The sequence below is a fragment of the Fundulus heteroclitus genome, chromosome 18 (assembly GCF_011125445.2).
Source record: "Fundulus heteroclitus isolate FHET01 chromosome 18, MU-UCD_Fhet_4.1, whole genome shotgun sequence".
In the NCBI taxonomy this organism is placed as follows: Eukaryota; Metazoa; Chordata; class Actinopteri; order Cyprinodontiformes; family Fundulidae; genus Fundulus; species Fundulus heteroclitus.
Window position 1 is genome coordinate 20637490 of NC_046378.1, and position 24130 is coordinate 20661619.

General features: G+C 41.4%; 1 protein-coding gene across 2 annotated transcripts in view; it reads right to left on the reverse strand.

Annotated features, from left to right (window-relative positions):
- Positions 1-581: 581 nt before the first annotated feature.
- rsrc1 (arginine/serine-rich coiled-coil 1) overlaps positions 582-24130 on the reverse strand; it is a 191902-nt gene continuing 168353 nt past the window's right edge. For both annotated transcript variants that reach the window (XM_036149829.1, XM_036149830.1), the window contains exons 8-10: positions 7231-7337; positions 2746-2853; positions 582-989 (exon numbers count right to left, since the gene is read on the reverse strand). In XM_036149829.1, coding sequence (XP_036005722.1) covers positions 897-989; positions 2746-2853; positions 7231-7337 — 308 coding nt within the window. In that variant the 3' untranslated portion in view covers positions 582-896. The remainder of the gene's footprint in view (positions 990-2745; positions 2854-7230; positions 7338-24130) is intronic.

The following is a 24130-nucleotide window of genomic DNA, read 5'->3' on the forward strand; positions in this document are numbered from 1 at the left end:
TCTAGGTTTGAAAGGAGAAAAACTAGACTCAGACATTGTTGATGGATAGGACTGTTTTTTTTTTAATATGGGAATGTTACTTCCATTTGGAGTTTTCTCCGCAGGGTGTCTGGGCTCTCCCTTAGAGATAGGGTGAGGAGCTCAGTCATCCGGGGAGGACTCAGAGTAGAGCCGCTGCTCCTCCACGTCGAGAGGAGCCAGTTGAGGTGGCTCGGGCATCTGGTCAGGATGCCTCCTGGACGCCTCCCTGGTGAGGTGTTCCGGGCACGTCCCACCGGGAGGAGGCCCAGAGGAAGACCCAGGACACGCTGGAGGGACTATGTCTCTCGGCTGGCCTGAGAACGCCTTGGAGTTCCCCCGGAGGAGCTGACCCAAGTCTGGGCCTCCCTACTGAAGCTGCTACCCCCACGACCCGACCCCAGATGAGAAGATGATGGATGAATGGATGTTACTTCCATTCTAGGTGACAAATGACAATGATTTAGGCTAATTTTACAGTATATCTCTAACTATTGCTCCTTTAACAAGAGCCACATTTTTTTGTTGAAGAAAAAAAAAAAAAGAGTATTTAGTCGATTTTATTATAATTTACCAGTCACAGTTGACTTTTTATTGAAAAGACCACAACATAATTTGTTGATATCTATGTTAAAATAATTTCTAAGCAGAACAGAATTATCTAAGTCAAAAAATTCCACATTCTAATGTTCATTCATTGTCTATAATAATAGTAAAAAACAACAACATAGAATATGACCAAAAACAACTGCCCACAGGTTTTAATAACAAATAGGCATTGCTCTGATGCTCCAAAAACAAGACATAATGGTTGAGAGTGAAGATCTGGATTAAAACTATGCTGGGAACGAAAAGATCTTCTTGGATGCTGCTACTCTTCAGGTTACAGGACTTCCCATCAGTCGCTCTTGTCGCAGTGAGATCAGTCTGTTTAGCCAGAGCTCTTCAGCCGTCTCTTTATCCATGAACAACTGCAGGACAGCAGAGACAGGAGGACAAGTTAAGGAACCGTAAGAAAGAAACAGGTCTAACAGCGCTGCAGTTTAGCTTTGTTCAAGATGTCAGATTTCATTGTTCATTGGGGCAAGCAAGAATGGAGATATAGGAAGGAAACACTGGCAAAACAAACAGATAGGGTAAAAGGAAAAGCACGTTTTACAAATAAAAGAGAAAAGGTGAAACTATAGCAATAATATGATCAACATTTTCTTAAAACATCACATAACCAGGACAACAATAAATCCAAAGCCAGCTAAAGAGATGAAATCAAAATTTGTATGTACCTAAAATTGAACTAATTCTACTAAAACCTTGGACTCGAATGAAACGTTTCACACTTGAAGCCATTACCCACTGCAGACCATAGTAAGTACTACACCTTGTTCTGTCCGGCCTTCCCGGCTTTCACGTCCCAACACAAATTAGTGAACTACTCCTCCGTCTCAATAAAGGACAGAACTGTGAGAGTGGCAGTTTATGGCAGTGACACCTCAGAGCAGATGCTGACGCAGCTCTGAGCGCTACAGTACGGTGGGCAAACTAACTTTTACCGTCGTCTGCTCAGATCCGGTGACAACTATCAGCGCGTACCTCATCCAGCCCTGTTAGTCCCGCTGATAGAAAAAGGCCCGCGTGTGTTACTTCTGTTCAGTCCATTACCGGCAGCGACGGTATTGACTGCAAGAAGGCTTCAACGCTACAGCTGCGAGCTGTCTGACGAATGAAGGCATCTGTTTATTAGGAAGTAACACAATGACTGCGATGCAAAGCAACACGGAGGGGCGGAGGTTGTCAGATTACTCCTATATCCACCGCATGTGTTTATGAGGCTGCGAGATAACGCTGACGCGCAGGCGATGTGTACATTCTGTACATCTACGCGCCGATATGTGTATTATTACTATGCAGATGGCCGAGCAACCCTCGCCTGGCGCATCAATCCTTCATCTACCAACCTACGCCGCTCCGCATGTTATCTCATGTTAGACTCGGCGCCAGCGAGTTCTTGTCTGTCGGCCCTGGGCTGGTGTCACGGTGCTAATGAGGCTGTGTGTGTGGGATGACAGTATCTGAACCGGGCTAATGGGACTCATCTGTTCTAATTGGAAGCGGAGCAGGAGCAGGAGCCGGGGCTGGGGCCGGGGCCTGCCTGGGGCATATTGCTACCATATATCAGCCCGTCTGACAGAGTACGTACGCGTGTGAGTGTGTGCGCGCCGGGCTGGGGGGCACGGCGCATCTCTGCGAGTGGGTTATCTGCATACATCAGGGCATAACTTCGTTTCCCCCAGTGGAGATAGATGACTGGGAAGCCCCAGGGAGCGTTATTGGAGTTTAAAGTTTTTCCTTCTCGTTTTTCATTTGCGATCGGAGGAGAAGGCCCCCGTAAAAAAAATAAAAAAAACCCGGCGAACTGCGGAGGCTCGTGCGATGTGACGCGGCGGATCGGAAACGCGCTGGAATCATGGATGCTGTAAATTTGACGAGGTGTTAGTCGTAGCGGAGACGCTTTTTAGAAGGGGAAAAAAAAAAGTCACAAAGTTGGTCCAAGCAACCATAAACTCAAAGCATCGCACTCGTAAACAGGGTGGAAATGAAACGACGTCTTGAGCATCTTATCGAGGTTGTGCCGTTTTCAGTTGCTGTTTTGAAAAGTCGATTGAGTGAAACTGCGGGGCGGCTTGGGACAATGTTGGAGGAAATAGTTGGAAGTTGGAGAAAACTTACACTGGGATGAGCGAGGGTGTCAGTGTCATCGTAGATTATAGCCATGGGGAGCGAGATGTCCTGAGAGGGTCCCTTCTCTGCCTCCTGCTTCACCTGAGCCGCAGCACTCTGCGCTCACAGAAACACACAGAACACCAAGACTGAATGAATCTCATACTGCAAAGAGCATGCAAACATGACACATTCTGAACAATATTATGACAAAAAATATATAAAATAAAAAATTCTATAGTAACTATTTCTAAAGTGTGATTCAATTAATTCATTAAAAAAATTCATAGGTAGAACTAAAACTAAATGTGGATTTAAATATTTTGCATGAAGTATATAATTACGGGGAGATTTCCGACTTGCAATATGAAATTTGTCCAGCAGCTGGCGCACACACACTGACTGTGGAACTGTGTAAAACTGTCCTGAATGCAATCGATAAAGTTCCCTGGATTCAACAATCTTTGAGCAAAAAAAGGCTGCAAAGTATGTTGACGTTTTTCCTAAAATCAGCTTGTTTTATTTTTAATTCCTCTTATTTTATGCATAAAAAAAATCTAAATATTTAATTTCACAACATTTGAGGTAACTGTGGATATAATAAAAAAAGAACACCTCAAACACGTTGATTTTCTTTCTACCATCATGAAAAAAATCAAAAGAAATCCAGAAGTCTGCTACCTCCTCAGGTACAGTTGCCAGATACCTGATGGGGCCATGTTAAACTGTTTCAACAGTCCTGTGCAAATATAAACAGCCTAGAAATGTCCAGCCATGCTGTTCAGGCAGAAGACCGGTGCTGTGAAGCTGGTAGATCGTTGTCATCCACAGGGAAAAAGAAAGCCGGCAATCTTTGGGGGCATGTCTTGTTTGTGGTCTGATGAAATTAAACTTAAAGGGATCGGGCCATAATGATCCTCTTTACAGTCAGAGAAAAGAGGGGAAAAATGCAATCCAGAGAACACCATCCAACCCACACAATGTGGCGGTAGTAGCATGTTCTGCTGCTGTCTTGATGTAGGAGGGAGTCGCGCATGTCACAAAACAGATGGCGGTACGAGGAAAGAACATTACGTTGAAGCAACATAAACCAGGAGGTTGAAGCTTGGCCACAGCTCCTTCAAATGAACAACGACCCTAAACACAACACCAAATCAGTTACAATGTAGTTTAAGAACAAAGACAAAGGTTGGAGCGGCCATTTGAAAGCTCTAAATTCAGGCCATTATAAGTCTGTGGCGAGAGCTAAAAAGGTGACCTACAAACCTGTCTCGGTAACACTAGTTGTCAGGACAAACGTGTATGAAAACTTTGAAATTTGAATACATTTTAAAAGGATTGTGTGCAGAAACATCTCCATTAGTCTGGCAAATAGTAATGGAAAGTGCCTTGAGATGACATGTATCAGGAATTGGGGCTATATAAATAAATAAAATTGAATTAATTTGGTAAAACCTTTTTTTTTAGACAGTGAATGCAAACATCTGGTTTCTACTCCATAGGCACTCTTAAAAATGGGAAAGACAAGAGAACATACCGTTTAAGAAAGGCAGGTCTGTTTTTTTTTTAGGCTTCATTCGTAGAAAAATATCCAAAGGAAGTGGCTGCTCACTTAAATTTGATTATAATGTTGGGGGCAATAATTAAAACACCTGAAATAACCAGAACTGTTACAAACAAAGCTAGACAAGGAACCAAGTTTATCTGGACTACTGCGATGCTGGATTCATTTAATGAAATCAAAGATCTATATGGAGAGTGCTGTATGCAACTCCTGTTGCCATTTATAGAGCTCATTGACAGAACGGTGGCTTCCTTTTAAAATGTCCACATTTTTCAGTGTGGAAACATCGGCATATGCTACAGTAAGCCTCATAATTGAATAGCTGGTCTGTCTCCGTTGTTATATTTAATGGTAGAACAAACAGCTAAATTAACATTTTATTCAACTTATTACTGTTTTTTTAAACACCCCTAACACCTGCCCCTGAGCAAATGTTTACCCAGTTGGAGAAATCTTTTTAAAATTCACTTGGCAGGCAACAAAAAGTGAGCAGCACATGAAACACACTGACTAATAATTGTGGTGATGTGCCAAGTGTGAGGCAGAAAAACTAGTCATCACATTCCTGGGCAACGATCTGCTGAATGTACGTTTTTAGTAAAAACAGCTTGCTTATTTTTTTAATTTACAGTATGTAAAATGCAGAATGTGGCCGACAAAGAGCTTCACTCATCTGTCACTTGCATTCAATTCAATTCAATGAAACTTTATTTATGAAGTGCCTCAAGGTACTCTAACAAGCGAAATTCAATCAAATCATACAGATTGGTCAAAAAGTTTCTTGTCTAAGGAAAGCCAGCAGATAAAGAACCAGTTTTTGTTCTATGACATGTTTCTTTTTTTTTTTAGAAGAGTAAAGTACAAAAAAAAATGCACTGTTTATTTACCAGCTATACAGACCAGGTTTAAGAAGCAAAGGTTTAAAACTAGGGCTGCTGTAATCATTCAAAGTAATCTATGGCTACAACTAAATCAGTATTTTTAATAGATTAAATGTTTATTAATATATTTTCTTTAACTTTTTGACTAAAGTTAAAACAAGCCCTGTCAGTTTTTTAAATAAAAAAAAATTCATAGATAATAAGGGTGTCATTTTATTAACCTTTGTCATGCGGTGGCACTTTAAACTTTATGAAAAGATTGGAAGAAATGTATCTAGATGTAGTGAAATTGCCTTTTAATTCTTTTAGAAAGTGTGAATTTAACTCAAAATGAAAAGTTGTACAAAAACTCACGGCCCTTCAGTTTCAGTCATTCAACTCTAAAACTGAAACTCTTGTATAGATTCATTATGCACAGTGTGATATATTTCAAGTGTTTATATCTGGTAATTCTGAGGATTATTATGGCCTACAGGTGACAAAAACCCAAAAATATTTTTTTTTTAGAATATTACATATGAGCGATATAATATATTTAATACAGAAATGTTATGGCCCCCACAATCATGGAGAAGACTGTAGACTAGACCGTTTTCCAGCAGTAAGCCACAAAAAGTAATTGCTAAAGAAGATGGCTGTTCACACAGTGCTGTATTTAAACATATTAACGGAAAGTTGAGTGGAAGGAAAAAGTGTGGTCGAAAAAAAAAAAATACAGAAGCAATTGGAATAACAGTAGCCTTTAGACGACGTGAAGATTAGCGCGTTCAAGATTTTTGAAGCTTTAGAGTCTGACTGGAGTCCATCCTTCAAGAGCCAACTCACAGAATGATCCAGGACTTGGACAACAACTGCTGTAATCCTCATGGAAAGCCAATTCTGAACTAGAGACATGTCAGAGGTGTCTTACCTGGGTAAGGAGAACAAACACTAGACTGCTGCTTAGATTACAATTGTTATTTTTTTTTTTCCAATTTTACTTGGAAATCCATGTACTCAAGTCTGGAGGACGAGTCGAGAGACACAGAATCCAAGTTGCCTGAGTACACCAGACCCAATCCTGCAGACAAGCTGAAGGCTGAAAAGCAGCTTCATGCCTCTTAACACCTCAGCAGAGCCACACTGATACAGCAGCTCATGCAAAGTAACCACAACTAAGTATATACTGCATATACAGTTACAGTACATGCACATACTTTACAGTAGATTAACAGTTCTGCATTAAAAAACTTTTTTCTTAATTAGTATGATGCAATATTCCAATTTTCTGAAACACCGAATTTTGGGTCTTCTTTATTTGAGAGCTGTAGTTGTCAGTATTAACAGAAATAATATATCAATATTTATTTTTTATTTATTTATTTAATAATATACTGAATATTTTGAAGAGAAGCCTTAAAAAAACTTTAAAATTACATTTTAATTTAGTCACATCTGCTTTTATGAGTGCTATTCTAAAAACATTTAAAAAAAAAATTTCCCTTTCCATATCGAAGATCTTGTAACTAATGGTATTCGTTTCAGACATACTGTATAGTGTCCAATTCATGCAGCTGTTTAAATATCTGGGTCCCCTTCAGCCACACGGGTCATGACTTTTGCAGGTTTGCTGTCACATGTTACCATCTGGATTTTTAAAAGCAGCCACGAAGCCCTGGACAAATCCAATTCCCGCTCCTACAGAGGGAAGAAACATTTCAATAATGACCTCTGCGTTTGGTCTGCGTCTGCACAGCCAGAAAGGCGGAGGGGGAGGGAGGCGCACTGAGACGCAGCCACTGGGACGGCTGCCGCCTGCTGTGGCTTTTGTGTGGGGTGCTGCCGCTGAGCGAGAAAAAAAAAAAAAAAAAAAAAACTCTGATGAAACCTTCTCTGGTCAGGAACAATCGGCACTGAATGGGAATGTTTGATTTGGTCTGGGCCGTCTCTGGACAGACGGCGCGCAGCGACGCAGAGGGCAAAATTCAATAAGAAACGGAGCGAAAGGAGCCGGGAGAGCGAGGGGGGGGGGGGGGGGGGGTCTGGAGAGAAAGAGAGACAGAAACGCACCTTTGTGTCGTCCCGGGATGATTTGAAAGCCTGAGGAACAAAGGAATCGCTCTCGATGGCCTCGATGTCCTTTATCCTTCGCACTTGCTCCTCCAGAGAGGTTCCCTCTGAAACGCACGTTAAAACAGAGGGGGAGCCATGAACAGAGACACGCACACAGAGAAACACACACATGTTCTTCAGGACCTTCTCAGGATTCCTTCCTGATCGGCCTCTTTCTTCTGTATAACAACATTTGACACATACAGTAAGAGAAATCTGATAATCCCCCCTATTTTAATCTTGTGGCCCAAAGAAAAGGTATTTATGCCCCGGCCAAGGACATGGATTCCTACAAAAAGGTAAAGATGGGGGGGAAAAAATACTAACAATGTAATAGCCAGACAGTGAATTACACTCGGATAATGGCATTCTAAAATAATCAAAATATGAACGCAGGCTCATTGCGGTGGGATTTCATTACGGGGAATAAATGCGATTAAGTTTCATACAGTTCAGATCTCATGTATCAGAGAGCATATACTTCCCCGCCTTGTCCAATCTCACAGAAACAGACACAAAAGGGTTTTCCAATAAATTACTCCTGGATATAAACACATCAGGATTTCTGCATATCAGATGACAAATCACTTCAGGAATCTAAAAAGCAGTCTTTTTTTTTTGAGAGTGGGAGGGCAAAAATAGGTGTGCCGGGGAAAGTTAGCGACAGGGGAAGAAAAAAAAAAAAAAAGTCTGAATGCACTCATTATTTTCCAGCTGTCAATCTCTCCGCTGATCAGTCAATATCCATCCCTCTCTTTCCCATCTATCCGTCCTCTCCTGCACTCTCCCATCTCTCTGTCTGTCAATCCGCCAGGCGTCCGTGCTTCTCTCGCTGCGCGGGTGTAGGCCGTGTCAGCTTCACAAATGGGAACACGCTTGAGAGCGGGGCGTAATGAATCGGAAACCGCGCGTTTTGCTCTGATGGCTGAACCGTATTCTTTATCGATTCAAAAAAAACACCGGGGCCATGGTGGTGTGCTGCGACACGGTTTACGTAGCTCCAAATGGACTCAATTAAATCCTTTTTTTTTTTCCTCATCCAAACGCACACTATATTATAATTGTAGAATACCAACAGTGCCTTGCAAGAGTATCTAGACCGCTTTTTTTTATGTGACAGAACAAGACAAAGTAAATAATTATTGTCAAGTGAAAGAAAAAAATGATACATGGGTTTCATAATCTTCTCCAATAAACAAACCTTAAAAGTCGGTGTGCATCTGTATTCTGCATCAATACTTTGTACCTTTTGCTGCAATTACAGCAAATGCTGCCCGCCTCTAGCAACTCTTTGGACATCCACGTTCTCTTTTTGCAAAACAACTCGAGCTCTGTCAGATTGAATGATCACCGGTTTTAAAGTATTGGCAACAAATCAGAAAAAAAAAAAATCTCAATTAGATTTAGATGCAGACCACATGCTTCAATCTAAACCACCTCAGAGTGGCTCTGGCTGCGTGTTTAAAACTGCTGTCCGGCTGGAAGTCAAACCTCTGCCCCTGTTTCCAGTCTTTCGAAGCTAACAGGTCCTCTTGCAGTGTTGTCTTGTATTTTTCCACATCAGCTCTGACCCCACAGCATGATGCTGCCACCACCAGGTTTCACCATGAGGATGGCGTGTTCATGGTGACGAGCAGCGTTGGTGTCATCTCTTAGCAAGTAAGCCATAAAGTTCAGTTTTCATCACCTTTGACCAGAGGACCTGCTTCTATGATTTCTACGTGGCTTCTCTCAATCTGCACAAAGGATTTTTTTTTAAAAGTCTTTGTTTCAACAAGAAGATTCCCTCTTGCCATTCTTTCAAAAGGGTAAAGATTAGCTGCAACGTCCACAGACTCCTCCCACCGAGCCGTGGATTCGTCGAGGTCCTCCCGAGTTACTGTGGGTCTCTTGGACTGCTTCTGTGATTAATGCTCTCCGTGCCTGGACAGCCAGTTTCGGTTCACGGACATGTCTTTGGTTGGTTCCGACCCAAGATGATGGATTGAACAGAGCTCTGTGGGATTATAAAAGCCTGAGATGTCATTTTACAACCTCACCCTGCTTTCAACTTCTCCCCAACTTCATCCCTGACCTGTCTGCTGTGTTCCTTGGTCTTCGCGAGGCCGTCCACTCACTTATGCTCTCTAACAAACCTCTGAGGTCTGCAGAGAGCAGCTGTTCACACTACCATTAAACCGCACACAGGTGGACAGCTGATTTTATTTTATTTAGAAAGACCAGAATAAATGGGACCGAATGCAAATACAAGCCACATGTTTCACGTCTCTACTTTTAAAACAACTTGAGGACCAAGTGTTCACTCATGTATATTGTCCTCTTACTTCACAATTATACCCTTTAAAAGTCTTTCAAATGAAGTCCCGAAAAAAATACATTCGGGTTTATGCTTGTCGTCTGACGGAATGGGGAAAAAAACTTTTAAGGGGTGTGAATAGATTTACAAGCCCTACATGTATACTTAAACACAGTACGCATTTGGAGCTGATAAAAGGATTTAATTCAATCCATTAGCCGATACAGAAAGGGTGTCACAACACATCTTCACGGCTCCGGCGTTTAATGAATAAATGAATATTTGGTCCAGCCTTCACGGCAAAATGTCACCCTCTATCACGCACACACTTTATTAAGGTTCATAATAGCACTTCAACAACTCTGGTCTGATTTTAATGCGCCGCAGAATTGGACAACTGACTGACGAGTGGAATTAAGCCGTCCTATATGACAGACTATCGGCTTGTCATCCAGCACAGGGAGGGTTTGGGGGGGAAGTGGCTCCAAAAATAGTCATTACCTTGACTGGGCTGCTAGATGGGAGCCTGAACACGGGGCCCAATATCCTCCTGGAGACGGTGGCCTGTCCTTCACGCCACAATCAGCGCTGCACACGCGTGTGTTTGGTTGCGTGTGCAACTCATGCCTGTGACTAACCCGCAATTAATTCGACACAGTTAATTCTTTTTTTTTTGTTTTTTTTTCAATTACTGAACCCTCCCGATTGGCTGTCCTTTGAGCATAAACAATACCTACGATCGCCTGCATCCACACGCACAAACACACACATCTACCAGCCTCTCCTCGGCGGGCGCGTTCTGCGTGCAGAGCAGGAATCCATTAAGACTCAGACTTTTTGACATACACATTATTGGTAGATAAAATGACTTCCATATGCTGTTTGTCAGATGTCAGCGGGTAAAGATATGTATTTCACGAGAAAATCAAAAATAATGGACTTTGAGTGCGGGCCAAGCGAGCTCAGAAGCGGGCAAAAAAAAAAAAAAAGAAGAAGAAAAAAAATCAATACTCCAGCTGGGCGAGCACACTCTGAAGCTCGAGGAGGTCAAAGTTGATATTTAATATTGACACATTATCTGGCAAATTAATTTAACAGGTCGACTCGATTGTCACCGCATTAGGAAGGCTTCTCTGTCAGCGATGAGAGGAGGGCAGAGTGAAAGCCGAGAGCCGGAAAGCAGCGGGGGGAAACAGAAGGAGGAGACACAATTAAATGCACAGTACCGGCTGCTTTATGCTGAAAATTCAACAACCTGGAGAAGGAATAAAGGTCAGAATAAACTCATTATTAGCTATGAAGCTGTGGGCCAAAGCGTGCTTTCATGACTGCCTGATTGCACCCGTGCACGTCTGTGTGCTCTGATATACATATAAAAAAAAAGGGAGTCAGAAAACTCACTCGCCATCTCATTACTGAAATTAGCAAGATAGACAAGGGTGCTGATGAGTGGCTCAAAATCAATAGGCTATTGTTCTCTCTAAATAGCTGTTTGTCCACTTCATTGATTAAGACCCAAAGACGGGGAAGGAAAATCAAACCAGCCAATGGAAAGGGACTTCAGAATGGTCTCCTTCAGTCCATGAAGGCAGGAGCAGTTGCGCTGAAACGCCAGAAGAGGGGGCTGTTCCACAACGCAAATCTACCATCACGATCTGAAGCTTTTGGGCTTCAGCGGGCGTTGTCGTTGTTGTAAACTTGACTTTGCTCAAGAGTTTGTCAATCAAGGGTAGCTGAGCTGAATATATCGCCGCCGCTGATTAATTCCAGTAAGTGAGTCCACCGACGAGCCGGCTGAATTACTGCAGACCTCCTTGTTGTTGTATGGAAAAGATGAACCAAAGGGAAACTAGCTGCTTGTTTTACACAAATGTTGTTATTATTTAGCAAACAGAATGCAAAGTCATTAAATGAACATATTAAATAAATAAGTTACAAAAGTGGGAAAGATGTGTGCCTGAATTTCCTGATAGCAATGTAATTAATGTTGAGTTAAACAACTTTGGGATGTGCTGAGTGGTTTCTAATATAAACCAATCAGATTAATTACAGCATACAACCGATTCAGACTTGTTTTAAATGTCATTTTCCTTTACGCTACCTGTCTGCATTTCATTCAGCCATGGTAAAAAAATAAATAAAAAATAGTAACATTATAATAGCAACGTTCTCTCATGACCTTTCATCTCAAAATGTTTCAGATTTCTCTTTTAGTCCATTTTCAGCTCATTCTAAGGTTTGGAAACAGAAGTTCAGTATGAAGTTATTGCAGAAACTTGAACAACGGTGAGGCTTTAAACACAGAACCCGAACCCCCCCTCAAAAAAAAAAAAAGAAAAAAAAAGATGGATGGACAGACGGACGAACAGATAGATGGATGACTGGAGAGGCTGATGCTCATATGGACGGCTGCACAACCACTAAAGCATGGGTGGACAGACAGATAAAGAGTTGTTTGGATACAATACTGAGTAATTCCCACATGTTAATCCATTTCTACAGAATAGAAATCCCAGGATCTCCCCTTACTATCCATTAAAACCTGTAGAGGTCATTGAGTGTGAAGACATCTGTAGTTTTTCAGACAGTAACTCAAACACCGAATGTCATAAATGACGAAGAAAATGAACTAAACACCAGCTCTGTGTATTCCTGTCTAAAAATAAAAAAAAAACTAGTTGGAACAAATTATTTTGAGAAATTCAGATAATCATCCTCCAGACAGTGGCCAAATAATTAAAGTGTGGAAATAAAATAAATATTTTTTCCCGTGCTCTGTTGTTCTGTTTTTCCTACTTATCTAGAGCTGGAAAATACTTGCATCAAATTTCAGAAGTTTTCCAGGCTGAAGCCCGGGATGGATGTTGAAGTTTGGGATTTCATGTCTTATTTTCACAAGTACACACTCAGCAGCGTCTCTTGATTTCCCAGGTTTCAGTAACGTGCCCCACCATCTCTCTCTCTCTCCCTGCGCCGCGGTAAAGATGTGTAATTCAATGCTCAATTTAGGCTCCGTCTCAGTGGAGATTTTTTTTTTTTGCCTGCTAATTGATAGAAATTAAGCCATTAATCAAGCCACTAGCCATCATTCAACCCAGGGAAGATGAATACAAACTTTCATAATAACCACCTTCCCCATTTTAGCCCTCATTAGCATTAATTTTTAATGTAATTATGCTATTCTTTTACGCTGAGCTCATAAATTACTGCTCTTTTGTTGCTGGCTGGCCTTGTAAAATCCAAAGTAATGCTTTGTAGTCTGATCTTTAAGGCAATTACTGGCTTCTTCACTCTTTTATCTCTCTGCATTTCCAATAACCTGCTCTCTAATGATTTATCTCCGCTGCCCCCCTCTCGCCATCACCATCACCATCCCCTCTCCAATCCCTTACCCCTCTCTCTCGCTCGCTCTCTCTCTCTCTCTGCACCACTGGCCAAGTGCCCTGCTGCCAGCTTCCACCTCCAAAACCCCGTCCGCCTACATTCTCCCCATCCCTTCATCTGGGAAGCACACAAACACGTGCACGGATGCTTGCCTCCGCCGCTCGTAACAAAAGGAGCGCATCCAACCGTGTGTGAGCGCCCTAACTTTGTTTACAATCTCCTTTAGTCATTTTCCAGCTTCATTAGCAAAGATCCAACTCCGGCAGTGGCGGACGACATCAGGGGAACGCCGCGGTAAAGAGAGACCGGGCGCTGCATCTCGCTCTCTCTGTCTCGGCTGCTCTCTTGTGGGCCTTACCTGTAGGCTAAGCTGCTCTTGTTTATGTAACCCCTGAGCTGAGCAAACTCACACATGCACGCACACGCACGCGCGCTCACACGCTCACAAGACTTGGCATCAAACAGCTGAGTTAAGCTTAGCAGGGCTGTGTGCTGGGAGCGATAGAGGGGCTTCGGTCTGGCCCTGTTCTCAGCAGCAGCATCCTGCCTGCGTTGGAGTCTTTAATGTACGCTTCTCCGGGCCCAAACAACAGGCTGCTGTAATGTATGCCTGGGAACTGGACTAAAACGGGAACGTAGAGAGATAGAGATAATTATTAAAATCTGTCTGATGAGATTTGTTGATCTGCACTAAATGATTCCTTCAGGCTGAAGATTGATGTTTATCCAACTCAGGACCGGGCAGAAATCAAGAAACACAAGCCCTTAAAGAGCTGTGAAAAGGTTCTCTGGCAGATTTCTTCTGTTATTGTTGTTTTTTTTTTTTTTGTCACACTTAAATGTGACCGGCCACAGGAAAACCAGGAACAAGTCTCCCTGGGGCCGTTTTGAGACATTTACAGATTCCAAAAGAGTGGAATCTGAGCTTTCTTATGATGTCAAACGTGTGGGAATCAACAAAGAATTGAAGAAGGTATGACCTTTTGAATGTTGGCTCTCTGCAAAGAAGCTTAGTGAGAAAACAGGCCTCAAAAGTTTCTTTAAAATCACCCCCAGCCAGGGGGGTGTTAACAAAAGTTGGTTTGAATTACTTTGCATACAGCAAAATGATAATTTAAAGCACTGAGGGTTTCCTCATTACTTCAACAAGCATATTTTGCAATAAAATGAAAATCACTATTTTCTTAAAAATTGAAGGTTTTTCATGTTTTTTTTCGGTTTGTGCTCTGCCTACTTTTGCTGTGGCGGGTCACACAGGTGTCAGATCAAATTAGTTGCATTGTTATTATGAAGTGCTGCTAAAAAGGTCCACCTCTGTCTTGTCAATTCACAAAATAGAAAAAGTCTTGGAAACCATCAAGACTTAGTTCTGGCAAACATGAGATGAGTTTTTGTCTTGTTTTTCGGCATCATTTATATTGGTATGACACATTTTGTTGCCCACTCTCTTTCTTGTTCTTAGCTTATGAAGACTAGCAAACTTTTCCCTGATAAATGATATTCATATTCAAATGCATCAGATAGCAAATGAGCGGCTATTAGTCTATTGATTTACTGATTTCTTTTGATAGCTATCAGGACAAAGCTGGATCCTAATAGTTGCACAACTTAAACTGTAAAGCTGTAAAGTACATAAAAGAAAAATAGAGCAAAAATATTGAGATAAAAGACATGTAGGCAGACAAAACATAAAGAAGCCAATCATTCTTTGGTGAATATATTGGTTTAACAACCATCACAGAAGTAGAAAACCTAGATATTTCATAATCTAAAATATTATAAACTTGAATATGTATTGCCCTTTTTTATTTGGCCTAAAGCAATAAAAATGAAAGAAGTGATCAATGTTCACGTCATAAAACACACAAATATAGTGCTATATATATATATATATATATATATATATATATATATATATATATATATATATATATATATATATATATATATATATCGGACAACTCCCTAACTCTTGCGACACTGTCGCCCATGTGCGTGTGTGTTTATGTTTTGTGACACGTGTCGGACCACAGCATTTTTTTTATAACAGATAAAGAGAGCAGAGTAAATAAAAAATGCATTTTTTAAATTATGATTTTATTGAAACATTTATCCCAACCAACCTGTGTGAGGAGGTGATTGTCACCACTGGTAAGTCCCAAATTAACTTTGATCCAAGTTACACAGACTTGTTTGCCACCAGAACTGGAGAATCATGACATAACTTGAAATGAACCTCTCTGACAACTTTAAGTAGGTAAATTACAAATAAATTAATTAATGCATCATGCCCTTATTTGAAGAAAACCAAGAATAGAAGAGAACCAACATCTTTGTCCAGAAAGGCACCTTTTAAATAAAATGTATTATTATTGTTATTATTATTATCTACCAGTCTGGAAAGGGTTACAAATACATTTCTAAGGCTTTTGAACGCCAGAGAACCATTATCCACAAATACAGAGATGATGGAACAGCGATGAACCTTCCCAGGAGGGGTTCGCCTGTCATAATTACTCCAGGAGAGAATTGACAACTAAATAGGAAGCAACAAAAGAAACCAGAGCAACATCTAAAGTATTGCAGGCATCACTCTCCTCAGTTAAGGTCAGAGTTCAGGATTCAACAAAGTGATTCTGAGCAATAATAACCTCCATGAGGGAGTGCCCAAGCAAAAAAAAAAAAAACAACAACAAAAAACACTGGTGACCCTAACTGCAGATGGGTTCTGCAGAAGTGCCATGCATACCAGCAACTTAACCTCTAAATGGCAAACAAAAGTTAGCACAAACAAGAATTTAATTATTAAATTATTTCTCTAGAGTGGCTTAGTCAATGTTCAAGCCTAAATCCGATTGAATTACTGTAGCATATAAAAAAACAGTGGCTCAAAATTCCTCCACAGAAATGTAGGACTTACTTTCAGTTAGAGGTAATACTCCAAAAAGCTATTTTATATGTTGAACATCTGTAAAATACATGTTACAGTGAAATATCACATGAATTCTGCTTTGTTATAACTTTAAAAATGAGAGGAAATAAGTGACAGAAAACTTCTAATAAGTAAATTTACAGTACTGTAGTTATAATTTGGGTTAGCAACACTTCTGGTCACCTTACAAGTGCACATGGACTGAGGATCAGCAAGCATAGCATGATAATTTGGGGGCTTTAATGATGTATTTGAACTCTTCGTTTTACTTGGTGGAATATAAAACCCCCAAAAAATTAAATCCTTTTATAAGCAAGACTTAGATGCATTAATTTGAATTCATTGTGTATTTTTTTTTTCAAATCCAAACGTAATGACCTAAATATTTATGTACCCTCTAATATTTGGTTTAATATCTCTTAGAAAAAGTTGCACACAGCACTTTTGGAGCCATCTACAAGCTTCCACCACAATACAGGCTTGATATTTAAACACTCTTATCTCAAATAGCAGAGCAGGTTGGTTTCGTGCAACAGGTCTGGCTTGTAAGCATCAATAAGGTACAGATCAGAAGCTTAACGTTAGCCTGCTTTCCAAAACCAGTTTTAATGTGTTGGGGACCATGGTTCTGGTGGAACACCCAATGGTCTTCAAGTTTCAGCCCTCTGACCCAAACTGCAGAACTCAGATAAAAGGAAACTGCTTAGAACCCCCCCCCCCCCCCCCCCCACGATAAACAAGGACAAAGCCTGTTGTAGACTAGAAACTGCTCAAACACCAAGGCCACTGTCCACAGTAAAGGATGTTAACATGTAGTGAAAAGGTTCAAAGATTGGGCTATTTGGCTACATTGACAAGCCAAGGCTTTTTAAAACCTAAGAGCAACGTGGTAACATCGTGGTTGTAGAAAGGTGCCGAGGGACTGTAATGCCCTCAGTGGTATCGGTGCTAAATCTGCGTTGTCCAAATGGTCACGACCTAAACCTTGTCGGACATCTAAAGACAATGTTAAGAAGCGTGGTCATTAAATAAAACCAATAAGTTTAAAAGAGCCTTTCTGGTAAGAAAAGGGAAAATTATGGTGGAGGCTTGTTGGTCGAGGTAAAGGTGAAACTTGCAAAGGGGCATTTAAGCAAATAGTAGTGGGTGCAAATTCATGCGTTTGAACCTTACGTGTAATTCTGACCCTGATATAAATGATAATTTTTGCACCAAAATTGCACGCTGTAATGTCAGTTCAGACAAGACAGAGAACAGCTCAAATGCATCTTAAAAATCAACACAACATCCACATCAATGGTGAGTGTATGTACATTTCTGAACTGTAAGTGCTGAGCTTTTATCCCTCAACCAATTAAACTAAAGTGTAACCAAACGTCTCTTCACATGACGCGTGACGCCGTTTTCCGACACCTGAAAACTGCAGTGGTCGGGGTCAACAGGTCATAAAAAAAATAAAGGGAAATTCTCCCAGCCTGAGCCAGATGTCCCAATCTGTCCCAGAGGAGCGCCCGTATATGTATGTATGTGTTTGTAAGCTGGAATAAGAGTGGCACGGTGTCCAACGACAGAGCAGGTGGCTGAGCTATTCTAATGTGAGCTCCCACGAGACCAAACGCACCCTACGCCAACCCCCCTTTCCTTTAAAAAAACAAAAACCTGCTGCGTGTGTCTACAGCCCGTGCTATAGCAGCAATGCTCCAGCCAGCGAAACCGGGCAAGTGATCCCATGTGGTGTTCACCTTGTTATCAGTGTCAAATGGTCTCTGCGGATTTCTGTCAAATCCTGTCATAATCATCAAGGCCTGTCACTAGTACGCTGTTTTCTCAGTGAAAGCCCTTTATTGGAACTATTTAAAGCTCACACTAAACCGTAAAACATGCCGACAATGCAGCCCTGAGCATTATTTAACCTCAAGCTTATATGATCTTATGCGATATCTGTTTGGCATCAGGAAATGAGGAGCAGCTGGGGACTGAGTGTTTGAAATACACACACTTTTGTCCCATCTCCTGCTGATAGGGATCTCCCACTCTGCAGTCAATAAAGCTCTGAATGATGAATTAAAGACCCAAATAACCTGCTAATGACAGGATGACACGGCCGCCACGCGTCACGCTCAGTTATCGGCGTCCAAATCTCTGCTCATCCCTTCTTCCTCACCGCTGCTCTCTCCTCTGTTACTCAACCCGTCTTTACTCAACAATCCAGCTAGCACAGCTCAACGGGCACGTCTAAATTCCCTCTGGACTAAATCTCAGTTTGTCAATTCCCACATTAATGAAACGACTCATTCTAAAGCTGGGATGCAGCTTTACTGCAACGAAGTTAGTCATTTAATTTCCGCTTTCCCAACTTAACCACGCCTATCGAAATCCTGACCAATCACACCAAAGTAGTAGGACACCCTGAGAGAAACAAAAAAGTTCTGCACAGATGATGTGTCGAGAACGAGCAGCGAGAGCAGGGCTGCGAGAACAAAATTACGTCATTTTGTTCTCGCAGCAGGGGGAGCGACAACTAATTTCTTGTGGAGTATCTAACAGCGGTAACACTTTATTTGAAGGGGTGTACATAAGACTGACATTACACTGTCATAAACATGACAACACCTGTTATGAACACAAATGACTGTATGAATGTTTAGGACTGTTGTCATTTTTTGTCATTTGGTAAATTAAGACACTATTAAAGCAAAGTTGACATTGTTTAAAATGTCTTTGTTATGACAAGCTCTTAACTTAACAAAACCCCAAGTCAAGCCCTTAATTTAACCTAATCCCAAACCAAGTCCTTAATTTAACCTAATCCCAAATCAAGCCCTAAACTTAACCTTGTCTCTGTTAATGTCAAGTTGTCATAACAAAGACATTTTAAACAATGTCAACTTTGCTTTAATAGTGTCATAATTTACCAAATGACAATTAATGACAACAGTCCTAAACATTCATAAAGAGTCATTTATGTTTATGACAGTGTAACGTCAGTCTTATGTACACCCCTTCAAACAAAGTGTAACCCTAACAGCCTTAGTCTGGACACAGAGAAATGGATCCTGAAACACGGATGTGGGAAGCTGGTCCAATTTGCAGCTGTTAAAAAATGTTACTTGGTACTTTGTATGGAGCCCACGTGCTTGTACTGTATGCTTGATCATGCTGGAGCATGTTCCTTATGAGATGATAGATAGTGACCAGGTCTATCTCCTTCCAGATCCTGACTGGGTCATCCCTGAGCTCCTGGACAGTTTGTGGTCCAACCTGGTGGTGCGGGATGGACCTAAACATGATGTCCTAGACATGTTCCACTGGACTTATGTCAGGGGATCGAGACTAGACAACAGTATGAATTCCTACATCCTCCAGGAAGTGCTTGCATGTGGCCAGGCATTATCATGCACCAGGAGGAACCCAGGACGCACTGCACCGGATAATTGTCTAACATCCCAGTTGAGCTCCGTTGTGCTGGGGAGTGAGCACACGGCCTACTGGAGAATATTAGGTCCACAAGCCACCCTCATGAAGTCTGTTCCTGATGGTTTGGTCAGAGATATTCACACCAGTGGCCCACTGGAGGTCACTTTGTAGGGTTATGCGAGTTCCTCCTTGCACAAAGGAGCAGGTTGTGGTGTTGAAGATGGGTTAAGAACATCCAACGACCTCCCCTACAGTAACTGTCTGTCTCCAGGAATCTCCTCCATGCTCTTGAGGCTGTGGTGGGAGACACAGCAAACCTTCTGGCAATGCCACGTATTGATGCACCATCTTAATGGAGTTGGACTGCCTATGCAGCCTCCTTTCATTTTTTTAGTAGCATATATTACTCATTTACAAACTGCAAAATTTAACCTAATAAGCTAAAAAAAAAACAGCATACCCGGTTTGTCCAGCGCCCCACTGTAGTGAGTGGAGCTTGGAGACTGTGGAGGCCATTGGGGCACAGAGAGTGGGATTGATGGAGATGTACACAACAAGCTAAATGAGAAGTTTCCTCCTGTAGGTTTTGCAGGACGAAACCAATTGTTCTCTCACACACACACACTGATTCATTGCCCTTATTCTATAACCCTTTCCTATAGTCTTAACAAAAACTACACCAATGAGTTAGTAAATTAAATACTGTTTATTATGCTGTGTGCCAGTGTGAACTGCAAAAGAACTCGGACAGGTTTCTCCCTCCACATGTGCCACCCTAAAGGAACGTCACATAAAGTGGAACGGGTTTCACACTGAGGGTCTGCAGAGTGGTGTGTAGGGTGTGCATCTGAATATTATTCCGTCATTTTGACTGTCGCTTTTCTCAAGGCTTGCATAACCTTGACAGTATTGAGGTTTGCTAGTGACTTCACACCTTTGCCATTTTATCCTTTTGCATTTCTGATAATTTCATATTTGACATTTTTGAGTATGATTTGAAGTCTGCCAAGGCAGGTTTCACAGTAACCGGATCTCAATTGAGTCTAATTTACAGTCATAATCTCCCATGTTTCATAAGAGTCAGCAGGTCCAAACTGAGAACGGAACCGCAGTCGGTGAAAATGCGGCTTATTGATCGATATTCAGGAAAGAAAATGTTATTGAATTTAATTAAACATGAGAATCGAGCATATAAAAGCTTGTTTAATCTCCAAAAAATGTATATTAACGGTTTAAGTTAGCAGGTACCGACACTGTGTGTGGATACAAAAGGAGGAAATGAATTAGTGAAGGGTCCAACCGACCTGGAGCAGTCCTGACTCACCCCGCTGACCTGCCAGCACAGTGATGACTGCAAACTTAAAGAGCTAACCAAAAGCAGCTGGGTGAGCTTCTCTAGCACACGTGTGTGTGTTTTTGAGAGATGGGGGGAAAAAAAAAAAAAGAGCGCAGCATGAGTGTTAGCTGATGTCCTCAGTCTGGGCAGCGTCACAGAAACTCGTTAAACTGTGACGTTTTCACAGGCTGAGCGGTGAGGTGTTCAAGGTATCACAGCTCCTTTCTGTGCCGACTGTTTGCAAACGGCTACGGGCGGGGCTCCTTGCTTTATTAAATCTTGGTTCTCATTTGTCCCATTTTGACAAAACGTTTTGCTTTCAATACAATCCTCCTGCAAAAGCCAGAATCGCCTAAAAAGTTCTCGACTGTCAGGGTAAACTCAATTTTATTTTGTATGTAGTCACTGTTATAGCTTTCTTATTAAGTAAAGTCTTGTTTTAGTGTGATTAGAAATAGAGCATCCACCCTGCCCTTTACCAGAAATAACAAGCGTTTGACTGCATTAACTTGATTTTAAACCGGGCTGCCTGTGTGTGTTGAGTGTATGTGTGTAAGCGCGGGGAGAAAAGTGCATCAGTCTCCATTTTTCAATCCCAGGCTGGTCAGCAGCTCTTTCATGAACAACTCTATAATTAGGAAAACACCAAGCAACTAATTACTTAATTGGAGCAAGGTCCTTAAAATGAAAATGATGTAATCAGAATCCTGGAAACGGATTCGATTTTAACAGACGAAAACATGAATGTCAGCACGCACGCACACACACACACCTCGTGACCTACAGTCGTCTTGACAAGTAGCCATCAAGCAACCAACTCTTTCTCCTTAGTTGAGTTGTAATTGATTCTCCCTTTAACTCTGCTGGCTCCTGGCAGCCTCTGTATGTGTGTGTGTGTGTCCTGTCTGCGGGGTCTGCTACAAACTATATAAGTAAAGGTCACGGTAATGCATGTGTGTCTGAGTTGTAATTAATTAGGCAAATGTTGCCCACCTCCTCTCCCACTGACCTCAGTTGTAGACTAACAACCCCGGCAATGAGTTGAACACAACTCTCCTTTAGAGCAACTCATAGATTATATTAATAACATAACTGAAGAGACACTAATATTTGAATGTAAATTCATAAAATCTTTAGCATTAGTCACGACCCTTCATGGTCTAAATTACAGGACCTAAATGCATGAATGAGCATTTGAATAAAGTCAGATATCTCTGAACTCTGACAGCTGTGGAAGAATGCAATAGATGAGTTTATCAGTCACGCTGCATGAGACTGATACAGACAGCTACATCTGAGTAGGGGGTTAAAAGAGACAGAAAAAGTGGTTGACAACTTACAAAACAAAATATTTGTATATTGAAGAGGAGAAAAATCAGCTTTTGTATTTTTGAGTAGGTATGGGGCAAGTATGCGATTCTAAAGGTATGTCGATCTTGAAAAACACAGGGTATTGCTGTATTTTCACTGATTTTAAATAACCAGAAAAACAAATAGTTCTATAGCTGCAAGAAAGTTTTACGTTATTTTAATATATAAAAACCAACAACTATTATTTTAATAGTTTAAAATAATTTTTGTTTAAATTACCCTCAATTTTGTATGAACTGCCATAAATTCCCATAATTACACTGAAAAGTTTACAACTTCCTATTGGAAAGTTTTGGGAATTTTAACACAAACTTTCAACCCACTTCCAACCCATCTGTTCCAATATATTGGAGATTAAATAAATACTAATTAATAAGTCTGACTTTGTAAACTACCTGTCCAATTTGTTCTGATTTATTGTGTTTTATTCTTATGTGTTTTATTCAAATGTGTTTAATTCATTGATAGTTTTATAAAAAACTGTACAGCATTTTGGTGGAGTTACAAGCCGTTTTTAAAGTGCTCTATAAATAAAATTGACATTGAATAATGTCACCCTGCTTATGGCAGTATTTATTTAATATTTTTGCAAACTGCAACTTTTTACTCATTTGCTTTGTTTGTTGACAAAACACTCACCTTAAAACAGACTTATGGGTCCCCATGGGGGGACTAAAACACGGCCACACTCTTAAGGGACTTCTAATGTCTCATGACAAACCCAGCAGGGGCCAACACATGGTCAGGGGCCTTTCCAATATGTCAGCACTTTGACCAGCAGCAGTCTGGGGGTGTGTCTAATCACAGCAGTCTGACCACCCTGTAGGGCGGAACCAAGCCCACTGTTGCTGATCATGTCCAGATATGTGTCAGCTACAGCCCTGTTCATAGGCTGACTAAAGAAACAATTAGTGCTGTTGCTACAAACAAATTTTTAAATAAAAAACCAACCAAATTGAACAGTTTTCACGTAAATATGATTAAAAATACTATACGCTTTGCTGCTATGGTTTATATGGGGTAATACTGGAAGTATAACAAGCTGATAATTTAGTTAGGCTATTTGGGATTTTTTTCCTGTGGAGTCGGCAGACAGCTGCTTAAACTGACAGACTAAGATAATTAATTTGATTTAATTTAAAATACAAGTAAAAAAAAATGCTTTTTTGTCTTAATCTTTTAGAGGATCTTAACATTAAATATCTGACGCCTTCTAACAAATACCCAGAAATGGTTTGAGTTTGTGACTCAAGAAACGACTACCAATCACAGAGGGGCAAAGGCAGCTGTCAATCATCTGCCTGCTTGACCTGAATGACGACAATGTAAAAAGCATACAAGGTCAATTTTTGAGTAATCTCGCCCATGGCACAAGATAGCCTCGCTGTTATCGAGTCAAACATGTCATTCCGTAGATATCCTTACCGAAATTATCAAGCCGTGGCCTCCTTTCCCTGCGGACGTGACAGCCACCATGGGCGGCACCGGCATCCCATTAGCACGGGACAACGCGGGGAAGGGGGGCGGGGTGGGGGGGGGGGTCAAATGGGGTTAGTAGGATTCGGCATTCACCGCGACTCTTTCCCCGAGACCAGCAGCGCTCAGGACAGGAGGTCAACTAATCACCTTGCTGGGCCATTTCCGAAGGGAGGGAGGAGGGGAAGGTGGGAGTGAGGGGGAAAAAGAAAATCAGCCTTAAATTTGCCGTGATGAAGAATCAATAAAGCAGTAATTGCTTTACTTATTACCATGCAATGAAACAAATTGGGGGGAGAAGGAAGGCAAGCAGACGGCTGGCATGCAACATGAACGGCAGCCCCCCCCCCCCACCCCCACCGGCTGCAGCATTTGGAGATGAACACAGAACGGAAAGGGAAAGGAGAGGAAAGGCATTTGGGCTTCAGTGGGCCAAGGCAAGGAAAAAAAGGTCTCCTCGTGATAATTAAATCTTCTCACACTGATTTTCTGCCAAATTTATTTCCCCAGGGACCATAACTCTGATTCAGTGCTTACAAGCCATGCATAACTAATCATTTCAAGGGTGGGGGAACCACAAACCTGAATGAATAGGGAGAAAAAAAGAAGGATGGTTACACTCAACCCCAGGCCCTGTTTATCTTTA